We start from the raw sequence: 22,609 nt of genomic DNA, 5'->3' as shown, positions 1-22,609 counted from the left end.
ATAAGTAATTAAACATTAATTATATATTATATATATTATAAGACAAAATAATTTTACATAAAGTTTAAAGTAACTTTAGGAATAATTCAACATTTTTGAATTATTGTAAAACATCATAGATTTTCATAATTATTTTTATTTTCTCTTCTTTATATGAATTGAAATTGGAGGTACTGGTAGAGCATATGTTTCTTGAGAAATTCTATTGATATAATATAATGCAATCATAGAAAATATAAAACATGTTGTAGTTGCTACACGATGTACCAAAGCTGATGCAATTAAACTAATCATTAGTGAAAAAATAACTGTAAAAAAAAAAATATCATTGTTATTCAAAATTAATTTTATAATATCAATATTAAATAATATACCTTCTGGAAATAATTTTTGTTGAAAAGATTTTCCAAATATTGTTGATTCCAAGTTTCCTACTGCAGTTAACACACACATAAATAATATCGATCCAATATATCCTCCTAATATTGTATAAATTTGTGATGATGCTAACCAAACTTTATATATTTGCATTCCCGAAAATATAAGAACTGTCAAAATTGATGACAATACAAGAGATACTCTACTACTAACAGCTGAAAAATTAAATGAGAAATATCAATTTTTTTTTTTATTTGATTAATTCATTATTTATAAACAAAATTAAATGAGAAAAATTCATGATTATAATGTTAGCTAACCAGAAAATCTAACATATTATTTCTCTTCTTGTCTTTTAGTAACATTTAAATATAAAATTAAACATATTAAACATTTAAATACTTAATATTATACATAAATATGTATTTCACTGATTTTTTAAAACAATAATTTTTTAATTATACGTACGCATTTTTAAGATAAATTTTTTTACTAAAACCGGCTTAAATCAATTCGTGGATCTTTTAATTTTTTTTACATCATGTGTCATGTGTCACAATGTATTCGTACCAACATTAGCTGCAAAAATTTTTTAAGTTTAATCAATAATATTAAGAGAACTACACATACATAAAATTTATAATTGTATGTAAATTTTTATAATTTTTTTATTTAATATATAGTAATTTATTATTATTAATTTTATATATATATATCTAGTTATATTTTATTTGTATATAGAAATATAAAAATCTACTTCACATTTAAATTAATTAGTAATTTTTAAATTAATGAAAATATTAATAAATAAAAAGATATTGATTAAAAACATAAAAATAAAATATTTATATTAATAAAAAAATATAAAATAAATTATTGTCTATAATCATTGATACGATATAAATTAGATGTATTACTTTGTAACGAATATGCGTGCGCAGAAATGAACCGTTATTATCGATTTTAAACTTATTATGGAGACTATCTTTTCGATCGATATTCTAAATAAGAGTATATATTCTTTTTATATTTTTTCTTTAATATTTCTTAAAATTATAAAAATTATGAAATAATTATTTAATACATTATTTTGTTTTAAATATAATTTTAATAGTAATACTAAATCATATAATATTAAAAATAATAATATAATTAAAAATAAGTCATTTATAATTTTTGATAAAACTATCAATTTAAAATTAAAAAGATTTTTTCGGAAAATTTTGTATTATTGTAACAACTTGATTTGATTAAAGTGGTATGACGTCAGAGATAGTAGGCCGTGTTTGCGGAGAGCGAGTAGGATTGGCTGTCAGGAGTGATCGGTCCGGCGAAGCAGTAGGAGGTTCGAGTCGCCATTTTGGCAGGTTGTGAGAACCTTCTGTCGTCGCCGTGAGCCGAGCTGTCGTTCGTCCAGCTGAGCCCTTTACGCGCGCGCGAGAGAGCTCTTCCGGCTGGATCGAGTCGGGAAGGCAAAATTAGACCGGCGCTCATAAAATTAAAAAAATTTCGGAAAGAATTGACGGGAAATAGTTCTGCGTATTGTAATTTTTCTTTTCCTGTCGGTGTTCTTGGTTTCGAGGTACGTTTTGCTAATTCTCGTGGGTGGTGTGCATTTGCTAGTACTATCTTCAAAATTGAAGAACGATTTCTAATTGTGATAGTATAACGCAAGAATTGGATTGAAAAATACGTAAGCTTCAAAAAGTTCCAGTGTGACAGAAGTAACGACACTATGGCGGGACAGACAATCAACGATAGACTGTTGGCAGCGAGACATAGCATCGCCGGCCAGGGTCTTGCTAAAGCTGTATGTAAAGCTACTACAGAAGAGATGATAGGTCCGAAAAAGAAACATCTCGAATGTAAGTCCATTATATTTCCTTTTATTCATTTGTCTATTTCAATAATTTCAATTATGATTGTATTTTTTCCGGTATTTTGATTTCTTTTTCAATAAAGAATGTGACAGGATAAATTCTTATTGTCTGAAATTATTAATCTTTGTATAATGTGTATTATCTAAATATATCATCAAAATATAGTTAATTATTATTATAAATCGTTATAGATCCCGGAAAATGAATCACATTGCAACAGGAATAATTTTTTTCGAAATTAAACAATTTTTCAAAGTATATGAAAAATTAATCATGTTTGATGTATAAAAATGAAGAACAATCTTTTGTATATGTTTATGTCCGTTATACTTTAACGGATTACTTTCAATTTCCAGGCGTTGCATGAAGGAAAGTAATTCGATTGATAATTATACATGTTCATGTAATTTAATGTCTACAAAAAATTGAAAATCGAAAAATTGATTAGTTCGTTAAAAAGAATAAAAAATAAAAAATATCATAAATTATTGTTAAATATTGAATAATTTCATGTCATTTTCTCTTATAATTCGAAAATTCGCTATGTATCATCAGAAATTTTGAATCTGTCAAGATATTGATAATATAAAATCGCGATTATTATCGCATTTTTCTCGATTATTATATCGATAGTAATCATTATCTTTTAAAAAAACAAATAATTTAAAACAAAAAACAATTCCATAGGCATTTTTTGTTAAAAGTAAGTATATAAGTATATTACAGAAGCTAATATAAAAATAATATTGATTGAACTCGTTATAGTTGCGTTACATATGTATTGTTCATTATAATTATATTATATCAATATAGATAATTATGCAAATTTATATTATAAATTTATATAACTAAATTGAAAAAAACTTCAAAAATCGCGTTGATAAGAATATTAATTTGTTGAATTTTTTAAATTGATAATTGTCCAAAATCTAATATTGTTATCATTAAACATACATATAAATATTGCAAAATATTCGAACTCAACTGAAATTTTTAATTAATGGTGAAAGTTTTTGAATTGTTGGATCCTTATTTATAACAGATATTTTGTACAAAAGTATATCTGTAATATATAAAGCTATTATGATATTATTGGTTTATAAATATTGCCATAAAGTTAAAGTTATTAGTGACATAACTTTCCTTGAATTAGTAAGACTATCTTATATTTGAATGTCAATGAATCGTATTGATAAACACATTTCTTTATATTCATTATTATATTTATTGTTATCAGTATGTCAATACAAATTATTTAAATTTAAGACGTTTTACTTTTATTTTTCTTTTATTTTCTTTTTGATAAATTGTCTAAATTTCTATTAATTATTGATTTTGAATAAACTATAATAAGAGTATATTTTAATTTAAATTATTTATAGAATTATTGTTGAAGATTATAAATAACTGTAAAAATAACTCGAAAAATATTCAAATATTAAAAAATAAAAGTTTCTATCAAGTATTATTATTGATTTGATTGTTAATTGAAATTTGATAATTATTAATAACACAAAAATTTATTATCAACAGGAAAACAAAGTTATTTTATATTTAAACGGTAGGAAACCGCATGAATTCCTCGTGATTATCTTTGTCGCATGAGTTACATCAAGGTTTATAAGTATAGATATATCTATGTGTGTAAGTATTATGATTTATATTTATTTTCAATTTAAAAACTTACTTTCATCAAAGAATATAATATTATATATAATATTAATATATATATATATATTATAAATTTTGAATTTTTCAATATTGTCGAATTATTTTTAAATTTAATTTAATTTATATTTAATATATATAAAAATTATATATAAATTATATATAAAAAAATTATTTTAAATTTAGACAATGTTATTCATCATTTCATTTTACAATTCTATAAAAATTTCATATCGTTTTTTTTAATGTAATTTATATGTGAATATTGATTTTTTTTATTTATATTGATATTTTATAAAATATTGATACAAATGAAATCATTAAAAATTTATTTTATAGAAATTATAACTTAAAATTTAAAATAAGCATTGTTACGAAAATTTTTTGTTCATTTAAAAATTTTGATATATACATTTATATTTACTAATTCATTTATTTGGATATATACGTACAATGTATATTTTCAATTTAAATATAATTTTATATAAATGATTAATTTTAATATAAATGTTGAAATATTCCTAAATTAAAAATTAATATAAATTTAAATGAATATTTTTAATTTTTACATTTTTGTATAAAAATTATGATATATTATAAAATTAATAATTATATTGTTTTATTCATATTGTAACGTCTATTTCAATCATCCCTTAGTAAATAATAATATTAACAGTCATATTTCGTTAGAAGCAAGAACGCGTTTCCGTTTTAACAGGACGGAACTTGCACTCTTTCTTCCGGTCTGTTAATTTAGATAGTGAAACAAATTTCTGTCGATGAAATCTTCATTAAGTTTAATCTCGTTTCTTTCTCTACAATCTTTATTATCATTCTTAACAAAAAATAATAAAAAACAATTTTTTTTCATATTTCATAATTTAATGCAATGATTATATAATTTTCAATTGAAAATTTTGTATTAATAATGAAAAATAATTATGATTGTTATTGTATTTATCTAAATTTATTATTTTTATCTTTATGAGTACAAATGGAAGATAGAAATTATCACATCATTTTTTTATTTTTACAAATATAATATTTATAATAAATTATTAATGAAATGATTTCTATAAATATTTTTTTATTATATTTAAATTTCGTAAATGTTATATACTATTTTATACTATTTTATACTATTTTATAAATATGATATTTAATATCACATTGTGTAAATCATGATAATAACGTTCAATATCTTTCTTTCTTTTTAGAAAAAAATCGTTTAAGCTTTGATAATCGATTTTTCTTAGATGGAAATTCAATTGATGACAATTATTGAATCATATTTGTATTCTTGTTTTATAAGTATAATTATTTTTTAAAAAATATTTAATATAATTTTTTGTTTTTTAATATGATTTAATAATTAAAAAATATTTAATATTTTATAATTTTTTGAATTAGGCTATATAACTTTTAAAAAAATATTTAATATCTGAAGAATGAAAATGAACTATTTAAGGTTTATAAATGACGTATGAAGATCAGAAAGAATCGATCGATTGCAAAACCTAAATGTTATATATACATATTCGATTAGACGGGTACTTCGCACATGCCCACTAGCATTGCATCCTAGGGAGCTTTCGTCCGAGATTCCGTTTATCGATCGGTCGTATACTTGATTCCTAGCCGATGACCTCGCGATTTGATTACTTGTCTATTCGAAGACCATGAATAATCACTTCTCGTACTAAAAATGTCCACGAATTTCTTGATTAAATTTTTTATTTTTAAAAGATATCATTGAATAGGATACATTTACGATTACAATTTTTTTTCATCAATATATTGTAATTAGCAAACTATCGATTATATTATCAATTTTTGATTTACAATCAAGTCGATATTTCTGATCGTTAATCTCAATATTTTTATTAAAATTTTTTTTAAATCTAATATATTAACAATACAATATTTTACTTTTATTAAATTTTGATATAATTTTTCATTGTTATTAATTTATGTAATAAAAATAATGTACAATTTTTAATTCAATTTTCTTATAAAATTAATTTTTGATTTTTTTAAAAACGATTGTATTATTTTTTCTAATTACATTAAATGAAATATAAAAAAGCAAATTTTAATGAATAATTATAAAGAATTTTTTTAATAGATAATTTAAACCAGATTTAAAAATTAGATTGAATTATTTTTTATTGAGATATGAATTGAAAATTAGATTACTTCATATTTATATTGAAAAAAATACTATCGGCAATAAGAAACTTGTTAAGAGTCAACAGAAAAGTTCAAAAATGGAATTTGAGGACATATAATGATGCAAGAACGAAGTAAACCAGATATTTATATTTTGCAATATACAAAAATTCTTTCTTTTTGATAATTCACATTTGTTACAGATATCGTCTTACCAAAACATTTTATCGGTGACGCCCCCATTTGAATCTGGATTCGGAGAAACATTTCAATGCGCACACCCCTTGCAAGTTTCAGATAATTTCGATAATGATTGCATTCTTTGCTACATTTAATATCTGCCGTTGTTGGAAACAACTGGTTAGATTCATTGGGTTTCTTTATTTCTTATGGTTATAAACATGTTCATCCATGTCATGATTATTTATTTATAATATCAATTTGAAAACAAGAAGCGTAATGAATTCTTTTATCGATTTTTATTCGATATTATCTTTATTTAATAAACTTTAATAAATTTTTTCCTACGGAAATGAAAAAATAATTATTTTTAAATATAATTTTAATATTATAATTATAATATTAAAATATATATAATTAATATTAAATATAATTTAATATAAAATTATGAAATTTATTATCACGTGAAAAAATATTTGAAATAAATAAATTTAGAATAAATATTTATGCAAAAATAAAAAAAAATATTACTTATTATGAAAAAGTTTATTAAGAAAAAGACAAGTGTAAAGTACATAGGAAGAAAATATTTTATAAAATGAGTTTAGCGAAATTTTAAAAATTTCGTTATTTTATACGACATTTTGAAAATTTTTTATATGTTTTTTATATCTTTTATATGTAATTATTAATTAATCCATAATTTTTGGTTAGCCGCAAAGAGTACATATACATACATAATTAGTTATGAAACTTGATATTACTTTGTCATTAATAGTCATAATAACAGAAGAACTTATTTTTTCTTTTAGCTTATTCTATTTTTTATTGAATCTTTCAAATTTTATCTTTAAATATTTCTCTATATTAATTCTCTATATTATTTAAATTCTCTATATTAATCTTTCTTTTTTATTTTTTTTTTTAAATATTTAAATTATATTATAAGATATTTCTTATAATATATCTTAATTTTAAAAATTCTTAATTTAGAATTTGATTATCATAGAAAATCAATCGAAAAAGTTAATGCTTAGAATTTCAATTCAACTTGTTACACTATTGGCAAAGTATATATATTAAACTACGTGATTTCTTCTTTTATAAATAGTAAGAACACTACTCAATGAGATGTGACTTTTGAATCTTATTCGGGAGTACATTATTAGAGAAGAGAAGGCAAGGTCAAACACTTGCTAAGACATCTCATCGTTTTGGCAGCAATCACGATGGACTTTCTATTTTGAAAATAATACAAAAATTTAAAAAAAAACTAAAGTCTTTATATTTTCAGATTATATAAAATCAAATTAAAAAATGATAAAGACTAAATATGTAAAAATCTCTTGTAACATTAAAAAAAAAAAAAAAAATAGAAACTAATTGATGTGAAAATTTTCAAGAGGAACAAACACATATGCTGTCTGATATTCTTAGAAGACAGTTTCAAAATCATTTGGCGAATTATAATCTTTTGTCAGTCATTATATCTTTTTTATTTTTCTTTGTAATTACTAAATATATTTGTCGAAATATTGATTTCTTTTGATGTAATATAACGAAAAAAATAACGATTGTATTAATTTACTCAAATTCTTTAAAAGATATCGATTTTCAATTTTGTTTTTTTTTTCTCATTATATACATTTTTTCATATATCAAAATAAAATATATTAGAAATCGTGAGGAAACAATATTTCAACAATCTCGCTAATTTTTTATTAGAATGATAAAATCCATGTTTTTAAAATGAAAAATCATAAAAATTGAAAAATTAATTTTATACAGTTTTGTTTTTATACAAACTAATAGAATGTTATTCCATTATTAGATATTTTGATGGATTGTTTCACAATTGTATAGAATAGAAAGATGTCGAATAGAAAGTAGTTAGAAATGATAATATTCTACCAAGATGCTAGATATCTTTCGATGGTTTTTACTAGAAAAAAATTAGAAGAAATGACAAGGGAATAATAAATCTTGATCTTTTTTTTCTTCTATCATTTCCAGAATAACAAGAAAGTCTTATTGATTATTTAGAAAAAATTTAAGAAAAATTCTCTCAATCTACTAATTATGCATGTCATTTTTTTTTACAAAATATTATATTATATATCCAATTTTATTCTTGGAAAAATATTTTTTTTCAAGATGCTTTTTTTTTTAACATATCAGAAAAACAAATCATTAGCTAAAATGAAAAAAGAATTAAAATGAAAAAAAGATACAAATCATCTAGATTTTTATTTTAATTTTTAAAATAGTACTAAATATTACAATAAATTAATATAATAGCAATGATAAATTTGTCTTTATTGTAAAATATTTGGAATATTAAATATAGAAAAAATATTAATACAATAATACTAGCAATTTTCTAGTGAAAAAAATTAATATTCGACAAAATTTCGTGATTAATCTTTGTCATTCTGTTTCAGACCTCGTGCGATGTACAAACGAACCCAACGTGTCGATACCTCAGTTGGCGAATCTGTTAATAGAACGATCACAGAATACGAACTGGACAGTCGTTTTCAAAGCTTTGATTACAGTACACCATATGCTTTGTTATGGCAATGAGGTAAAAACAATTTTATTTTTATAATGCAAATTAGACCTAATAGTAACAAATATTTTAATACTAACAACTTTAATAATAACTAATAAGTGATTTTTTTAAGAATAATCAGACAATTTCTTTCCCTTTGCTTTTCAATGAATGTTAATTTGGAAATAATAATTATTGAAGATATTATAATATCAAATAAAAAACAATTTGTGAAAAGAGTACTTTTAAATTCTTATTAATTGACTCTCTGTTATGGAAATTTTCAATTACTTGAATAATGTTTAAAGTTTTTAATATGATCTTTATTGTTTGTTATTTTTTATGAATAAAATTTAAAGATTTGTTCGTAAAAGATTTAGAGTATTATTTACATCTAGAGGCTATTTAATTTATTTTAATTTAATAATGATTTAAAAAAAAGAAAGTCACCCTTGTCAATCGCATGCGTGTGAATGTACACGGGATCGAATAATATGAATCCGTGACTAGAGTCTAATAATTTACAGTTTGTATATACAATTCAATAGAATATAGTAATTATAACATAGTCATTTCCTTAGAGAATTGTAATAGCGAAAGTAATGCTAATAATTTGATTAATAATTTTTTATCTTAAAATATTATATTGTTTATGATTTTTAAATAAAAAAAAGATTTTTATAATTTTTTAATGAAAAAAAATTGAATATTTTTGTCCAACGTAAAATTAATTAGATTTTATAAGATTTTAAGTTAATTTTAAATTAATGAACAAAAAATAGAAAAATATAGTAAATTATTTCAGAGGAATGATCTTAACAAATCCAATAATTTTTCTGTTACAGAGGTTTACACAGTATCTAGCATCCAGCAACAGCACGTTTCAACTCAGTAATTTTCTTGATAAAAGCGGCGTCCAAGGTGATCACATTGTGTAAAAGAATCTTCTTGCATTAACTTCTGTCGAGTGGTTCAATTAGATGCTCGATTCCGGTTAATTCCCTGTCAATGTTCATTGTCCCTTATTTTTTCTTTTTTTAAACACTTTTATATCTTCTAACATTGATCCTGAGTAAATAATATTTGATTTTAAAGAGTTAAATATTATAAATAAAATATATACATTAAATATAATAATGTATTATATACATTAAATTATTGCATATGAAATAGTCGATTTAATCAAAAGTAAATGATTAAATGTATTGAATAATATTTGTTACATGTGAATCTAAAGTTTTAATTTAGATGAATAATTTCAATAATTTTCAATATTATTTTATCATTTGTCTCATTATAAAGAAACAAATTATATGTTGCAATGTATTATATTTCAAATTCAACTGTTTTCTTATATAAATTTAAAATTCAATATAATAAAATAAAATATAAAAAATGCTTTGATTACACTAATGGAATTTTTAAAAAGATTGCATTAAATGAGCAAACTATTTTCCATTGATATAAGAAATTTACAAATATAATTATAAAAAATAAATAAAAAAAATTATTAATAGTAATCAATTAAATTAATAAAATCATTTAATTGTAATAATTTTAATATTACTTTTCAAGATAAGATTTTAAATTGAATTTGTTGAATAAAACATTTGAAAATTAATATTATTTTGAATAAAATTGTAAATTTAAATTTTTATATTAAAAATTTTGTTATTTCATTTGCAATAAATTAATATAAAATAATTAAATATGGAATAATATTTTAATATTAAAAAAAATATTTATAAAAAGATTAATTAAATGAGAAAATTATTAAATTTTAAGAAAATGATGAAATAAAATATTTAAAATATATTAAGAAAACAAATGAGGAAACAGAATAGAAGATTTTAGTATATAACTAAAATAAAATATAACTTTTATATAACTAAAAAATTTTTTTGTTTGTTATAAATAAAGATATCAAGATTCAAAATTACGTATTTATTTTCGCAAATTTTCATTATGATATATTTCATAATTAATATTATATAAATTATAATAAAATTAAATTAAAGAACAATCAAGTACGGAATAGATTTCATCAATTAATAATTGATATATGTTTTATACAAGAAAATAATTTTATGGATAAAAATTGTATAGATGGTGATTTAATTGAACCATTATCAAAGTGGCATGTTTCCAAGTTATTTTCTTTGTTGCTTTCTTTCTTTATAATGTATTAATTTTGGCAAAAAGTAAAAGTTACATTCGAATGCACGCACGCGAGCCCAGCACAATCACACATTTCATAGTTTTTATCTTAAAGATTTCGTAAAATTTAATATTTTTTAATTCAACATTTTCAACAATTTAATAATTTAATAATTAACATGTTTGTGTAATATTGAATTTCATAATTAAATAATTATAATTTTTATGTTAAAGATGAATAAAAATACGTAGAAATTTTTTTGTTCTAAAAAAGATTGTAAATGAAAATTGTATTTAAAACATTTGAAATAGTTATTAACATAATTAATTTTAAAATGTTGTCTAAAATTAAGTAATTATAGAAAATTAATATATAATTGTTTCTAACAATTTCTGCATAATATTATCTTTACTCTTTAGAATCAGAAATTTATTAATAAGTTATTTCTGGCTAACTTCCTAGCATTATGCAGCTATGTGTATCTGGCCTCTGTCTATGATTTACTAACCTGGAACTAATTTTCTCTCTATTTGGGCACAACAGGAGCTCGCATCGGTGAGTTAACATCTATTGTTATCCTTTTTTCCATATCTTAATATTTTTTCCATACTAATATTGTTCTTTAAATTTGTGTAATATTTTAAGACTATAGAATTGAAGATCTATCTAAGACTTTAGAATTGAATTAGATAATCAAATGATATTAATAATTAGTGTTTCTTGTTATTAATACTATAAAAAGTTGAAGAAGTTTTATATTTATTTTATTATTATTCTATTCAATTTTATAGGAAAATTAATTTTTCATTTGTAATTCCTAACATTAATTCAATGATATCATTTTCTGAAATTTTTATTCATTTTATTTAATCTTTTATGAAAAACATCAAGATGAATCTATTCACTATTTGCATGTAGCATATATTTTCTAATTTAAGTTGAAAACATTTCAGAATCGATAATTTTAATAAAAGCTCATATCTGCTTACACTTGCATGCATGCAGATTCTTGTACTTTGCACAATTTCAATTTTTAATTATTCTTTAATTATTCTTTATTTTTAATTTTTAATTTTCTAAAATTATATTTTTTTTTGATCAATTATATCCTAAAATTTCTGTATAATGGATGAATTGAGAAACTTTCTTTTAAATTAAATTTTTTTTCTATAGGCTATGACATGTCACCGTTTATCAGGAGATATGCAAAGTACCTCAATGAAAAGGCTCTTTCTTATAGGACTGTGGCATTTGATTTTTGCAAGGTGAAGAGGGGGTAAGCAATTAATTTTATTAATAAAAAACATATATTTTGTGTAATTAATAAAAAATAATTTATAATGAATTAAATAATAAGTTAGTAAAGTAATTGTTAGTAAGTAATAAGGAAATAATTTAATTTTTTTATGATTTTTTTTTCTTTTCAAATTATATTTCAGAAAGGATGATCGTACTTTACGTACAATGAATGCTGAGAAATTGTTGAAAACCTTACCAGTACTACAATCACAATTGGATGCACTATTGGAATTCGATTGTACTGCCAATGACCTAACCAATGGCGTTATAAATATGGCTTTTATGCTTCTTTTTCGGGATTTAATTAGATTATTTGCATGTTATAATGATGGCATTATTAATTTATTAGGTAAAATATTTATTTTTTAATTGATATTATTATATGAAAGAAATATTTAATATTTGCTTTGTTACATTCTAGAAAAATATTTTGATATGAATAAAAAACAATGTCGCGAGGCTTTGGATCTATATAAAAAGTTTCTCATACGAATGGATCGGGTTGGTGAATTTTTAAAAGTTGCCGAAGTAAGTTTTGAAATATAGATTGTGTAAATTAGAAATCATCAAAAAAATTTTTTAAAATTAATTTATATTTTTTTTTTCAGAATGTTGGCATTGATAAAGGAGATATACCTGATCTAACAAAGGTAAAAAATATATTTTAATCCAACTCAAATTATAATTCTTAAATTTTATGAAAAAAATATATTTATAGATCAAATTTTAAAAGTGGATATTTTGTAGGCTCCTAGTAGTTTATTAGATGCATTGGAACAACATTTAGCTTCGTTAGAAGGAAAGAAAGGTTCTGCAGCAAATACTCCCACGCAATCTGCAAGGTATGTTGATTATAATTCGTACAAATATCTAAATATTTATCAATAATATTCAAAATAGATTTAGAATTTAGAATTAAATTTATTAATTCTAAAGAATATTTTGCGATTTATCTATTAATAATACTTAAAGGTAAAATATAAAACACATATACAAATAGACATATATTATATATATTATACAAATAAGATATTTTCATTCGAGAAAAATATTTTACATATAATAATTATCATGATTTAAAAAGTGCAATATTTAGACATATAATGTATATTCAAATATCAATCCTATCAAACTTTTTCCTTTGTTACTATTCTATTATAAATTCAATAACATACAAAAATATAAATCCTATTTATCATCCAATCGTTAATCATGTTTTCCTGATAAAATGTTTTGTAAATTGTAAGATCAAAGGTAATGTTGGCATTTGTTTTCTATTGCTTGAATTTGTGCTTATTTTTTCGTTAAAAAGTTTTTATTTCTTTCTTTTTCGCTTTCGTTCTTTATTTTATATTTTGCGGGCTAGTGATAACTATATTGATTTCTCGATTTATTATCGCTTTTTATGGTTTCTAGAGATTTTATTTGAAATCTATAAAAATTTCACTTAGCTTATTATTCAAAAGATTACATTTTATCGCTAATATTTTTTTAAATATTTTATTGCTGATTTTGCACATATTTATATTTCCTTTGATTCATCTCTTGGTAATTTGTATAATTTTTAACAACTTGCGACGAAAATAATTAATTATTTTAATATGATAATATTTTAAATTTCGTTCATGATAAAATTTTTCATGATTAAAAAAAAAAATTCAGTATTTCCTTGATAAGTGGTCTCTCTTGAGTTTGTTTTAAATCCTGATTAACTGATTATAAATAAATAAATAAATGATTATAAGTAAAACTGATTAAAAAACTGATAAATTAATTTTTGCATATTATTTATTACTTACTCACTTATTTGGAAACTACTGTTTTTTAACGAGTCATTGAAGCTTATGTAAATAATATAACTTTTGTAATCAATATTTATTTTCAATTGATATATATATATATATATATATATATATATATATATATCAGTATATATCAATAACATCAGTAATTGATATTAAATTGCAAAGTAAAAGCTAGGTGATATTTTTTTGCACATTAGTCTACATATGTATATAAGCGTACATACCATAGTAAAAAGTGTGTTTTTTTTCGTTTTCATTTCATTTATATTATACAATTCATTAGGTAGTATTATTCAACTCAATTTGCTTGTATAAATTTATTTTAAAATACACGTAGCAAAAGATATATAAAAAAAAAACAAGAATTTATGACAAAAAAAAAGAAGTCTAGTGTTACGCATGATTATAATTATATATTTACGAGTATATCTGTATGTATATTTAAGTGAAAGAGCACTGTGTAGCTAAATTTTTTACACATCATTATTATCTTTATACGTACTACACTGTTTCTTTGTTTTTTTGTTTGTCTTTTCCTTTGTTTTCAATGATCAACATTCCTTTTCGCTCCTTCGGCCACACTTATCTCTCTGCTGGAAATGGCTTTTCCTCCTTTTTTTCCCTTTAAATCCACCATTCCATCGACACACATCCATCGCCCAATCATTACCTAAGCAGCAATAGAACGAATGTAAAGTCGGGAGTGTCCGCCCTGTCTTCCACCAGTACTGCGTTTGGAACAGCAGCTAGTAATAACCGCCTTGACCATGCCGGAAATGGACATATCGATGAAGCGCTTCGACAACAAGCTCTTGCTGAAGAGGAGGCTGCTATGAATCAATACAAGGTATTAAAAGATTAATTTTAATGTATTATAAAAAATAACACATCTTTTTTTAAATTATTGTAAAAAAATATTGATAACATTTTTATATTTTATTATATATACTAGGCAAAAGTGCAATCTCCATCCAGTGGCCCCAGTACGAATCCATTTCTTAGTTCACCGACAAACAATGCTAATCAACCAATTGTAGATTTATTTGGTGCACCATCAACGATAACGAATACTGAAAGCCAGGTAACTAAAAATATTTTCATTATAATAATACTTTTTTTTTTTTTATAAATTATATTAATGTTTCAGCCACAAAAAGCATCAGACGATTTACTTCAATTAGCAGGCAATCCATTTGCGGACATGTTTGGAACACCTCAATCTATAGCTGCACCGACTACACAAGCACAGAATAATATGTGGATGACTAATGGTAACGGTAAATATAATTATTTTGTTTTATTTGTTTTATTGTTTTTCTTATTTATTATTAATGTTTACTATTAGTTAAATTTTTATTTGATCATTATTACATCATAATCATATTTTACGTTATTTCATCGAGATGTTTTTATTTTTTGATTTATAGGTTTTGCTGCAGTGCCTCCAGCAAATAATAATTTTGTTACAGATAATAGTTTCTCTTCTGTATTTGGTAATCAAGATTCTCAATCTGGTAAGTACTTGATTCAACTTTTTTCTATTGTTTTATGAAACAAAAATTTATATTTTTTCATCGTTAAACTATCTTTTTTCTTTACATACATATTGTATGTGTATATACTCATTTTTCTTAAAGGATTTTTTTGCTTCAGATAATATATTTTTGCATATTTTTGCATCTTACTAAATAGTATTGATTCATTGATGTCTGTGTAAGTTAATCCTATGAAGTAGTTATGATAATATGTCAGAAGAATTTGATTAAATTAAATTTTCAGATATAAAGTGTAATTTCTTTCTAATTTATTCTCAAAATTTTTATAAAATTTAGGATTAACTTTTCAAATATTACAATATATCATTAATATCATAAAGGACATTATTTTAATAAGATTGTTGGCCAAAAATAACTACACTAATACGCAAATAAATATTGCTTATTACAAATTCAAAAATTATATGAGATAACAATAAAGTTTAAACTTAATTCTTTATATAAAATTTAACAAACTCATATAAAAAAAACTTTATTATCGCACTAATTTTGAAACTTTGTTGTTATATTCATTATCATTTACGCATATGTATTCACATAATCTCATCGTGCATATAAATAGTACAAGACACGACGAGTAATAGTTAAAGAGTATTATATTATTTATCTTGCGGCAATTAATCAAAGCAATTAAAAAAAAAAAAAAAAAAGAATTATGCTAATAATTGATGCACCTTGATTTCTGCGCAAGCTGGTGCTCCAGGAACGGCCGGATCCGTACCAAACCCTTTTATGTCCGACTTCCCTTCCCTCGGTTCCCAGTCAACGCAGCCAAACGCAGCCGCTTTCGGTCTCTTCGAGCAGGGTGCCGCGACCAATGTTGCTGCTAATACGAACAGTGGTGATAACCAGCAACAAACGCAGACCGGAGACCTGTTCAGTGCTGGCGGCCAGGCAGATCTCTTTGGGAGCGACTCTGCAGTGCTCAAGACCGTGGAGGGTGTCGCTGGGGAAGCCGCAGATACGGCGTCCTCTGTGACTCTAGCCTCCGGTAAGTCCACTGCCACGCCGCCTCCCAGACCGCCGCCTCCCGCGACAGCAATAAACGGTACGCCTAGACCAGCTTCTCCAACGGTGTCCGGAGTGGCTGTTGGCAAATTATCTTCTGGAACAACGATCACTACCGCCACCGCTCCAAGTAAGAGCGCGTTTGACGATCTGAACGATAGCATTCGAATGGCACTGGGCGGGTCTCCGTCAAGGCCGGCACCCATAGCTCAACAACTGCCGACCGCGCAACAAGCACAGCAACCTCTTCAACAGGGTTTTGGCATGTTTGATATGGCTACCAATATGGCTGCCACCGGGCAGTCGGTCATGTCAGGCGGACCGATGGTCGGCTACGGTATCCCCACCCAAGTCCCGGCGGGGTACGGTTCCCCGGCAAAGCAACCGATTTCAGGTGACGGGAATGTATGGTTCTCTCCCTTGCATGCCAGAGGAATCAGTGATGCTTTTCGATAAGTCTCATGAGCTATGTCGTTACGCTTATATTTTTTTGGTATTTTTTACAAATATTATTCAATTATTCCTACATGATTTTGTTACTTTTTTTTTTTAATGTAAAAAAATAAAAAAAAATTCGTAAAAATTTAAAGATTATATAAAGGCAAATTAGAATCTTTAATTTCGAGATTTTTTTTCCCAAAGGCTCAGAGATATATAGCATCGGTGATTTATGTCATTGTCTTGATTATTCTATTAAATAGATTATTTTACTAAATTTCTATAATAGTTTTTTTAATTTCTAAAATTTCATAAATGGTTGATTATTTTATATCAGTAATTCTTATGCCTGCGTATGTATGAATTGTTTTCAAAAGCTTTTGTAATTTATTTATTTTTTTAGAGAATGTAAGGATATCCTTCATATTGTAATTTTCTCATAAGTGATCGTGAAATAGTTAAATAATAAATAATAACATATAAACAGTTATCCGATATTTAATTAGGAATGCATAATATATTTAGTAGATTATATGAATTTGTTATGATATCTCATTTGAGAAATCATTTTCTTAATACTTTTAATTTTTTGCAGTTGAATGTTAATAAATCTATATTCTAGATTCTTAAATTATATTCTAGATGTTAATAAATCTATATTCTAGAAACTATAATAAATTAATAATTATATGTTATATATTTATTAGTATATTTATATAAGTACATTATTTTTAATTAATATAATTATATTTGTATCATATATTCATTCAGTAAAAAGCACGTCTTTTTTTTTTATATACAATATTCCTTGAATATATGATCACGAATTGTTATTACTTGTGACGAATTTATTATTATTATATATTATTGCCTATGATCTATTATATTGATAATGATTTAATTATTATTGAAACAAAAAAATATATTTTTTAATATTTTTTATTTAATTATTACAATATTATTTATTAATCAAATTATTAAAAATTTTATGATCAAAATAATACTAAATATAATAATTCGAATTTATTTTTGAATTATATAATTATTTCTATCTCATCTATTTCTCTTAAATTTATTGTTTTTTAGTCTTATCATTAATACATGTATAAAAAATAATGTATACAACATAATATTCATAGAATAATATTAAAAAAACATATATACAATATTGTTTTGAAATAAACATATCGCTGAAAATTAGCCAGATTTATTGCGGATAATATATTTACATATATTTATATTATTCAGCTTACTTTTCTTTTTAAATAGAACAAGAAAATAAGAAAAACCACTAAAAAATTTGAGATATTTTAATATGAATCGATAATAATGTTATTCTTTAGAAAAAAAAAATAGAATGAATATGAATATGTAAAGATTTTTAGTTTCTTCAAATTTTCTCGAATTTTTTCTCATTTTCAAATCTCTTTTACTTTATAATCGATTTCAAATAAAGTAATAGAAATAAAAATGTATTTACTTCGAAACAATATTGTATTTAATTATATATATCTTCTATTTTATTCAATATAATTTATTTTGAATAATTATAGCTAATTGTATGTTGTTATTATTTTTATTGAAATTATTCTTTTTTCTGTGTCTAGAAATATATTTCTTATTTGTGTCGTTTAATGCGTAATAAAAATGTGAAATTTTGAGTTGTGCTTTTTGGAGCTTTGGCTGATCTAGATGTTACTTAGGTTTTGACGTTTTGGGTATAGCCCTAATAGCTACCACTGTAGCTGGAGATAATGATATTTCAGTAGCAGGACAACAACAGAATGCAGCGTCTACTGGTAAAGTCCTGACTGGAGATTTGGATAGCAGTCTTGCTAGTCTTGCTCAAAATTTGACCATCAACAAAAGTGCTCAGCAACAAGTCAAGTAAGATCACGATTATTTTTTATTATTATAATATTTTATTGTTATTTTCCTTTGAATATGAAACATTAAATTTTGATTTTTACTTGTACAATGATGATTTTTTTTATTTCTTTTTAGAGGTATGCAATGGAATTCGCCTAAAAATGCTGCCAAAACTGGTGGCTCAGCTGGAGGATGGACACCGCAACCTATGGCAGCTACAACTGGCGCTGGATATCGTCCAATGGTAAGTTCAACGATTGATCAATTTTTAAACTATAAGGTCATTATCAGCACGTGGTTGAATATGATATTTTTGTCATCAGACTATTATGACTCTTAGTATTGTAACATAATATTCTTATTTATTTTGATATCGAACTATTATCAGCATGTTATTTTTAATTGTTAGCGGATTATTATTTAGTATAAATAATTATCTCTATTTTGCAATATAATCGTAATTAATATTATATTTTTATAAGTTAAATACAAAACAAAAGATTAATAATTTCCAACATTTTTATGATCTTTGATTATAGTCGTCGCACGCTTGCTTTATCGCTCAATAAGCTTATATATAAACAATAATTATACACTTATTCTTATCTAACAATACTGATAAACATTATTCTTTTTCTGTATGCACTATATTCTATATGCACTATATTCTGTTTTCATATTACATGTTTGATTGTACTATATTGTTTTATATTTAAATATCATTATCATAATATAAATAAACTCCCTTAATAAATAGATGTTAACTTTTTAAAATATAAATTACGAATTCTAAATTATTTTTAAATTAAACTAAATTGTAAATAATTATTATAATGTTAGTATAAAAAAAAATAGATATTAAAAATATAGTGAACATGATTATTGATTCATACACTTAGCTGTACAATGCATGTATGGCATATGGCATGCTACCTGTTGTTACAGGGACAAGGAATGACACAACTTCCTTCAACTCTGGGCTTTCCTCCTCATCCTACATCATTGGTAAGTTAAATTGTTAAGAAATTGTAATGGAACAAATATATTGCTTGATTTGAACATTTATTTTATATATTTTATTGCACATATAATTGATGTCGTTATTAATTAATTTTCTGTAAAAAAGATTACATTATTAAATAGTTAGTTAGATGTAATCATTATAAAGATTAAAACATATAATCATTATTTCTATTGTATATTATATCCTTTATATTTCTCTGCTTTGCATTAATTTACATATGTGATGCATTTATGTGTTTAATTTAAACTAATTTCTTAGGAAAAATTGACTTTATATTTTTTCATATATTATTTAACCATTGTATATGGAATACACTATTATATTATAAATGTAATTTTTATTAATATTGCATATGATATTCATATTTGTAAAAATGTAAATATATCATTATATATAAATATATATAATTTTGTTATTCTAAAATGATACAAAAATATACAATAAAATTTCAACACAAATTATAGGAATCCAAATCATGATATATTAAAATATATATTTTCAGAATGGCTGCAAAAAACTCCATATTTTGGTTTAATTTGAATACAAATAATTATTTGTTGGAAGCATTATTAAAGGAAACATGAAAATATTTGGATTGAAATAGTAAAAAGTATAAATTATCTGATTTCTCAGTCGGATTTCTGGTTCCTTAGGGAATGCAAGGTGTGCCAATAGGCATGCAAAGTATGCAAGGCATAAGACCTATGATGAGCACAATATCTGGTGGTCCTGGTAACATGATGGTCACAGGAGGAGCTGCACCAATGATGATGTCTAGTTCAAATTCGATGATGGGTACTAACCTTCAACAACAACCACAGCAGCAACCACAGCAGAATATTGCGCAACCACAAAATAATCAAGTTCAACTTGATCCATTTGGTGCCCTGTGAACAAATTAGGTATCTATTTGATATCTCCTTGTGAAGAAAAAATTATCAATAATAAAATATGGATTATGATTTTAATTAAGTAAAACATTATTTAATTGAATACTTAAAATATTTATAAATTTTGCCTCTTTACATTCCCATTTTTTGAATTTTATGAATTTTCAGTTTGCGAATGAACAGAAAAATGTATTGATTTGGTAATGTTATTTTGAAAAATTTTTTTTCAGAAGTAATTATATATAACAGAATATAATTAATTGTCAACATATATTTGTGATTAATATATAATATAGCATGATTATGTATGGATCTATAAAATGATAGAAGCTTTGATTATAAATATTTAATAATTTTTTAACAGATTTTGTTTTAAATAAGATATGTCTCTAATAATTCATAATTCGACATTTATTCAGGCTTATTTACTAATGGTAACAATTTCCAATGGTAATAATTAATATTACATATCTGTATTCACAAAATGATTGATGACTGATGACTGAAATTTTGTCAGACAATAATTCAATTTTATGATATGATATATTATGATAAAACTAAAAAGACGTATCATTTGTCTATCCAAATAATAAATGAATATATTATTTAAGTTTTTAGCTAAATGAAACAATTTTGTTCGTGAATAATTGGAATACATGTATAATTGGACAAAAATAATAATGTAAAAAGTAATATTTATAGCGGAAAACGTAATTTGTTAAACTTTTATATTTTCCATTAATGATCATTTTCATAGTTTATTCATAAAAAATGATTCTTTTTCTTTTTACAGGAGTTTTTATTGGAACCAAACAAACAAAACAACTTTGTAAATATCATGTAATATGCCTAGGAAATGTGCCCCGCTTGCTCTCGTTATTCTATGTCATTTGTAACGAATCGGCACGCGTAAAGAAAAAGAAGAATATTGAAGCTTATTGTTGGATCGTCCTGTGGGAAATGCAACGGTGCCGACAAATATATATATATATGTATATATATTAAATATAATATATATACACATATATATATATATATAGTAAGTCCGTATATATATATATTTACTGCTAATTGGGTATAATCACATACGGATTTACTCAAATTATGGCAGTTGCCTTAAAAAAAATACACGTAGTCTCAGCCCTCTTCCCTTCCTATTTTGTGATGCGAGTAAAGTAATATAAAAAGAAAAAAATAGAGAACTTCGACAGAATTACAAAAAAAAAAAAAAAAAAAATTACAAACCGTATTACGTTTAGAATTCCATGAGATACGTAGATGCAACTATTCCGTAAAAGTTGACTGTGATAGTATTGCATCAACATATAGTATTTTCCAATTCAAGGAAAAATTTATAGAAAAGCTCCTGAGAGTATGCATATGAAAGAAAAGATGAATGAATGAAAGATGAATGAAAAAGGAGTTTTCCTAAAAAAAATAGCAAGTCCAAAGTAATTCCATGCAAGCTTTATACATATTAAAAAATGTATCAAGTTTGAATCATTTTTTGAAAATATCATTTTTCTTTTTAATATACAAGTAATATTATCGATTTTCATCATGATAATTCTAAACGTACATACGTCATAAAAATTATATTTGGCTGATGCATGATGTATTTATATATAAAGATATAATAAGATAAAATTATGTGTGCTACGTATACATGTGTACATATGTATTGTGCAGATGTATATGTACTATTATATTTCAGAATTCGCGCGAGAATATAATAA

At 23.5% G+C, this 22,609-nt stretch overlaps 2 protein-coding genes across 20 annotated transcripts; one reads left to right on the top strand and one right to left on the bottom strand.

Moving 5' to 3' along the window:
• Positions 1 to 8: 8 nt before the first annotated feature.
• Positions 9 to 976, bottom strand: LOC100576515 (protein KRTCAP2 homolog). 2 transcript variants are annotated; one of them, XM_003250301.4, is made up of 3 exons: positions 847 to 976; positions 375 to 593; positions 9 to 308 (listed from the first exon to the last, which is right to left on the bottom strand). In XM_003250301.4, the coding sequence occupies exons 1-3, from the start codon at positions 848 to 850 to the stop codon at positions 136 to 138; spliced, it is 396 nt and encodes a 131-aa protein (XP_003250349.1). In that variant the 5' UTR covers positions 851 to 976; the 3' UTR covers positions 9 to 135. The 2 variants fall into 2 exon arrangements, with proteins under 2 accessions (XP_003250349.1, XP_006563876.1); XM_006563813.3 differs by lacking the exon at positions 847 to 976 and adding an exon at positions 699 to 772 and having other exon boundaries at positions 16 to 308.
• A 696-nt stretch (positions 977 to 1,672) lies between these two features.
• On the top strand, positions 1,673 to 22,110 carry LOC409435 (phosphatidylinositol-binding clathrin assembly protein LAP). 18 transcript variants are annotated; one of them, XM_006563819.3, is made up of 20 exons: positions 1,673 to 1,960; positions 2,087 to 2,243; positions 8,717 to 8,859; positions 9,672 to 9,747; positions 11,525 to 11,539; positions 12,158 to 12,260; positions 12,424 to 12,632; positions 12,705 to 12,811; positions 12,892 to 12,933; positions 13,031 to 13,125; positions 14,767 to 14,935; positions 15,041 to 15,169; positions 15,236 to 15,365; positions 15,516 to 15,602; positions 16,336 to 17,046; positions 18,857 to 18,977; positions 19,095 to 19,203; positions 19,905 to 19,964; positions 20,637 to 20,885; positions 21,667 to 22,110. In XM_006563819.3, the coding sequence occupies exons 2-19, from the start codon at positions 2,114 to 2,116 to the stop codon at positions 20,874 to 20,876; spliced, it is 2,676 nt and encodes an 891-aa protein (XP_006563882.1). In that variant the 5' UTR covers positions 1,673 to 1,960; positions 2,087 to 2,113; the 3' UTR covers positions 20,877 to 20,885; positions 21,667 to 22,110. The 18 variants fall into 18 exon arrangements, with proteins under 18 accessions (XP_006563882.1, XP_006563888.1, XP_006563887.1 ...); XM_006563825.3 differs by having other exon boundaries at positions 1,673 to 2,243; positions 14,815 to 14,935; XM_006563824.3 differs by having other exon boundaries at positions 1,673 to 2,243; positions 15,236 to 15,359; positions 15,558 to 15,602.
• The last annotated feature ends 499 nt before the right edge of the window (positions 22,111 to 22,609 follow it).

The sequence above is a fragment of the Apis mellifera genome, linkage group LG8 (genome assembly GCF_003254395.2).
Source record: "Apis mellifera strain DH4 linkage group LG8, Amel_HAv3.1, whole genome shotgun sequence".
NCBI lineage: Eukaryota > Metazoa > Arthropoda > Insecta > Hymenoptera > Apidae > Apis > Apis mellifera.
Note: the sequence above shows the minus strand (reverse complement) of the source record. Positions and strands in the feature narration are given on the sequence as shown.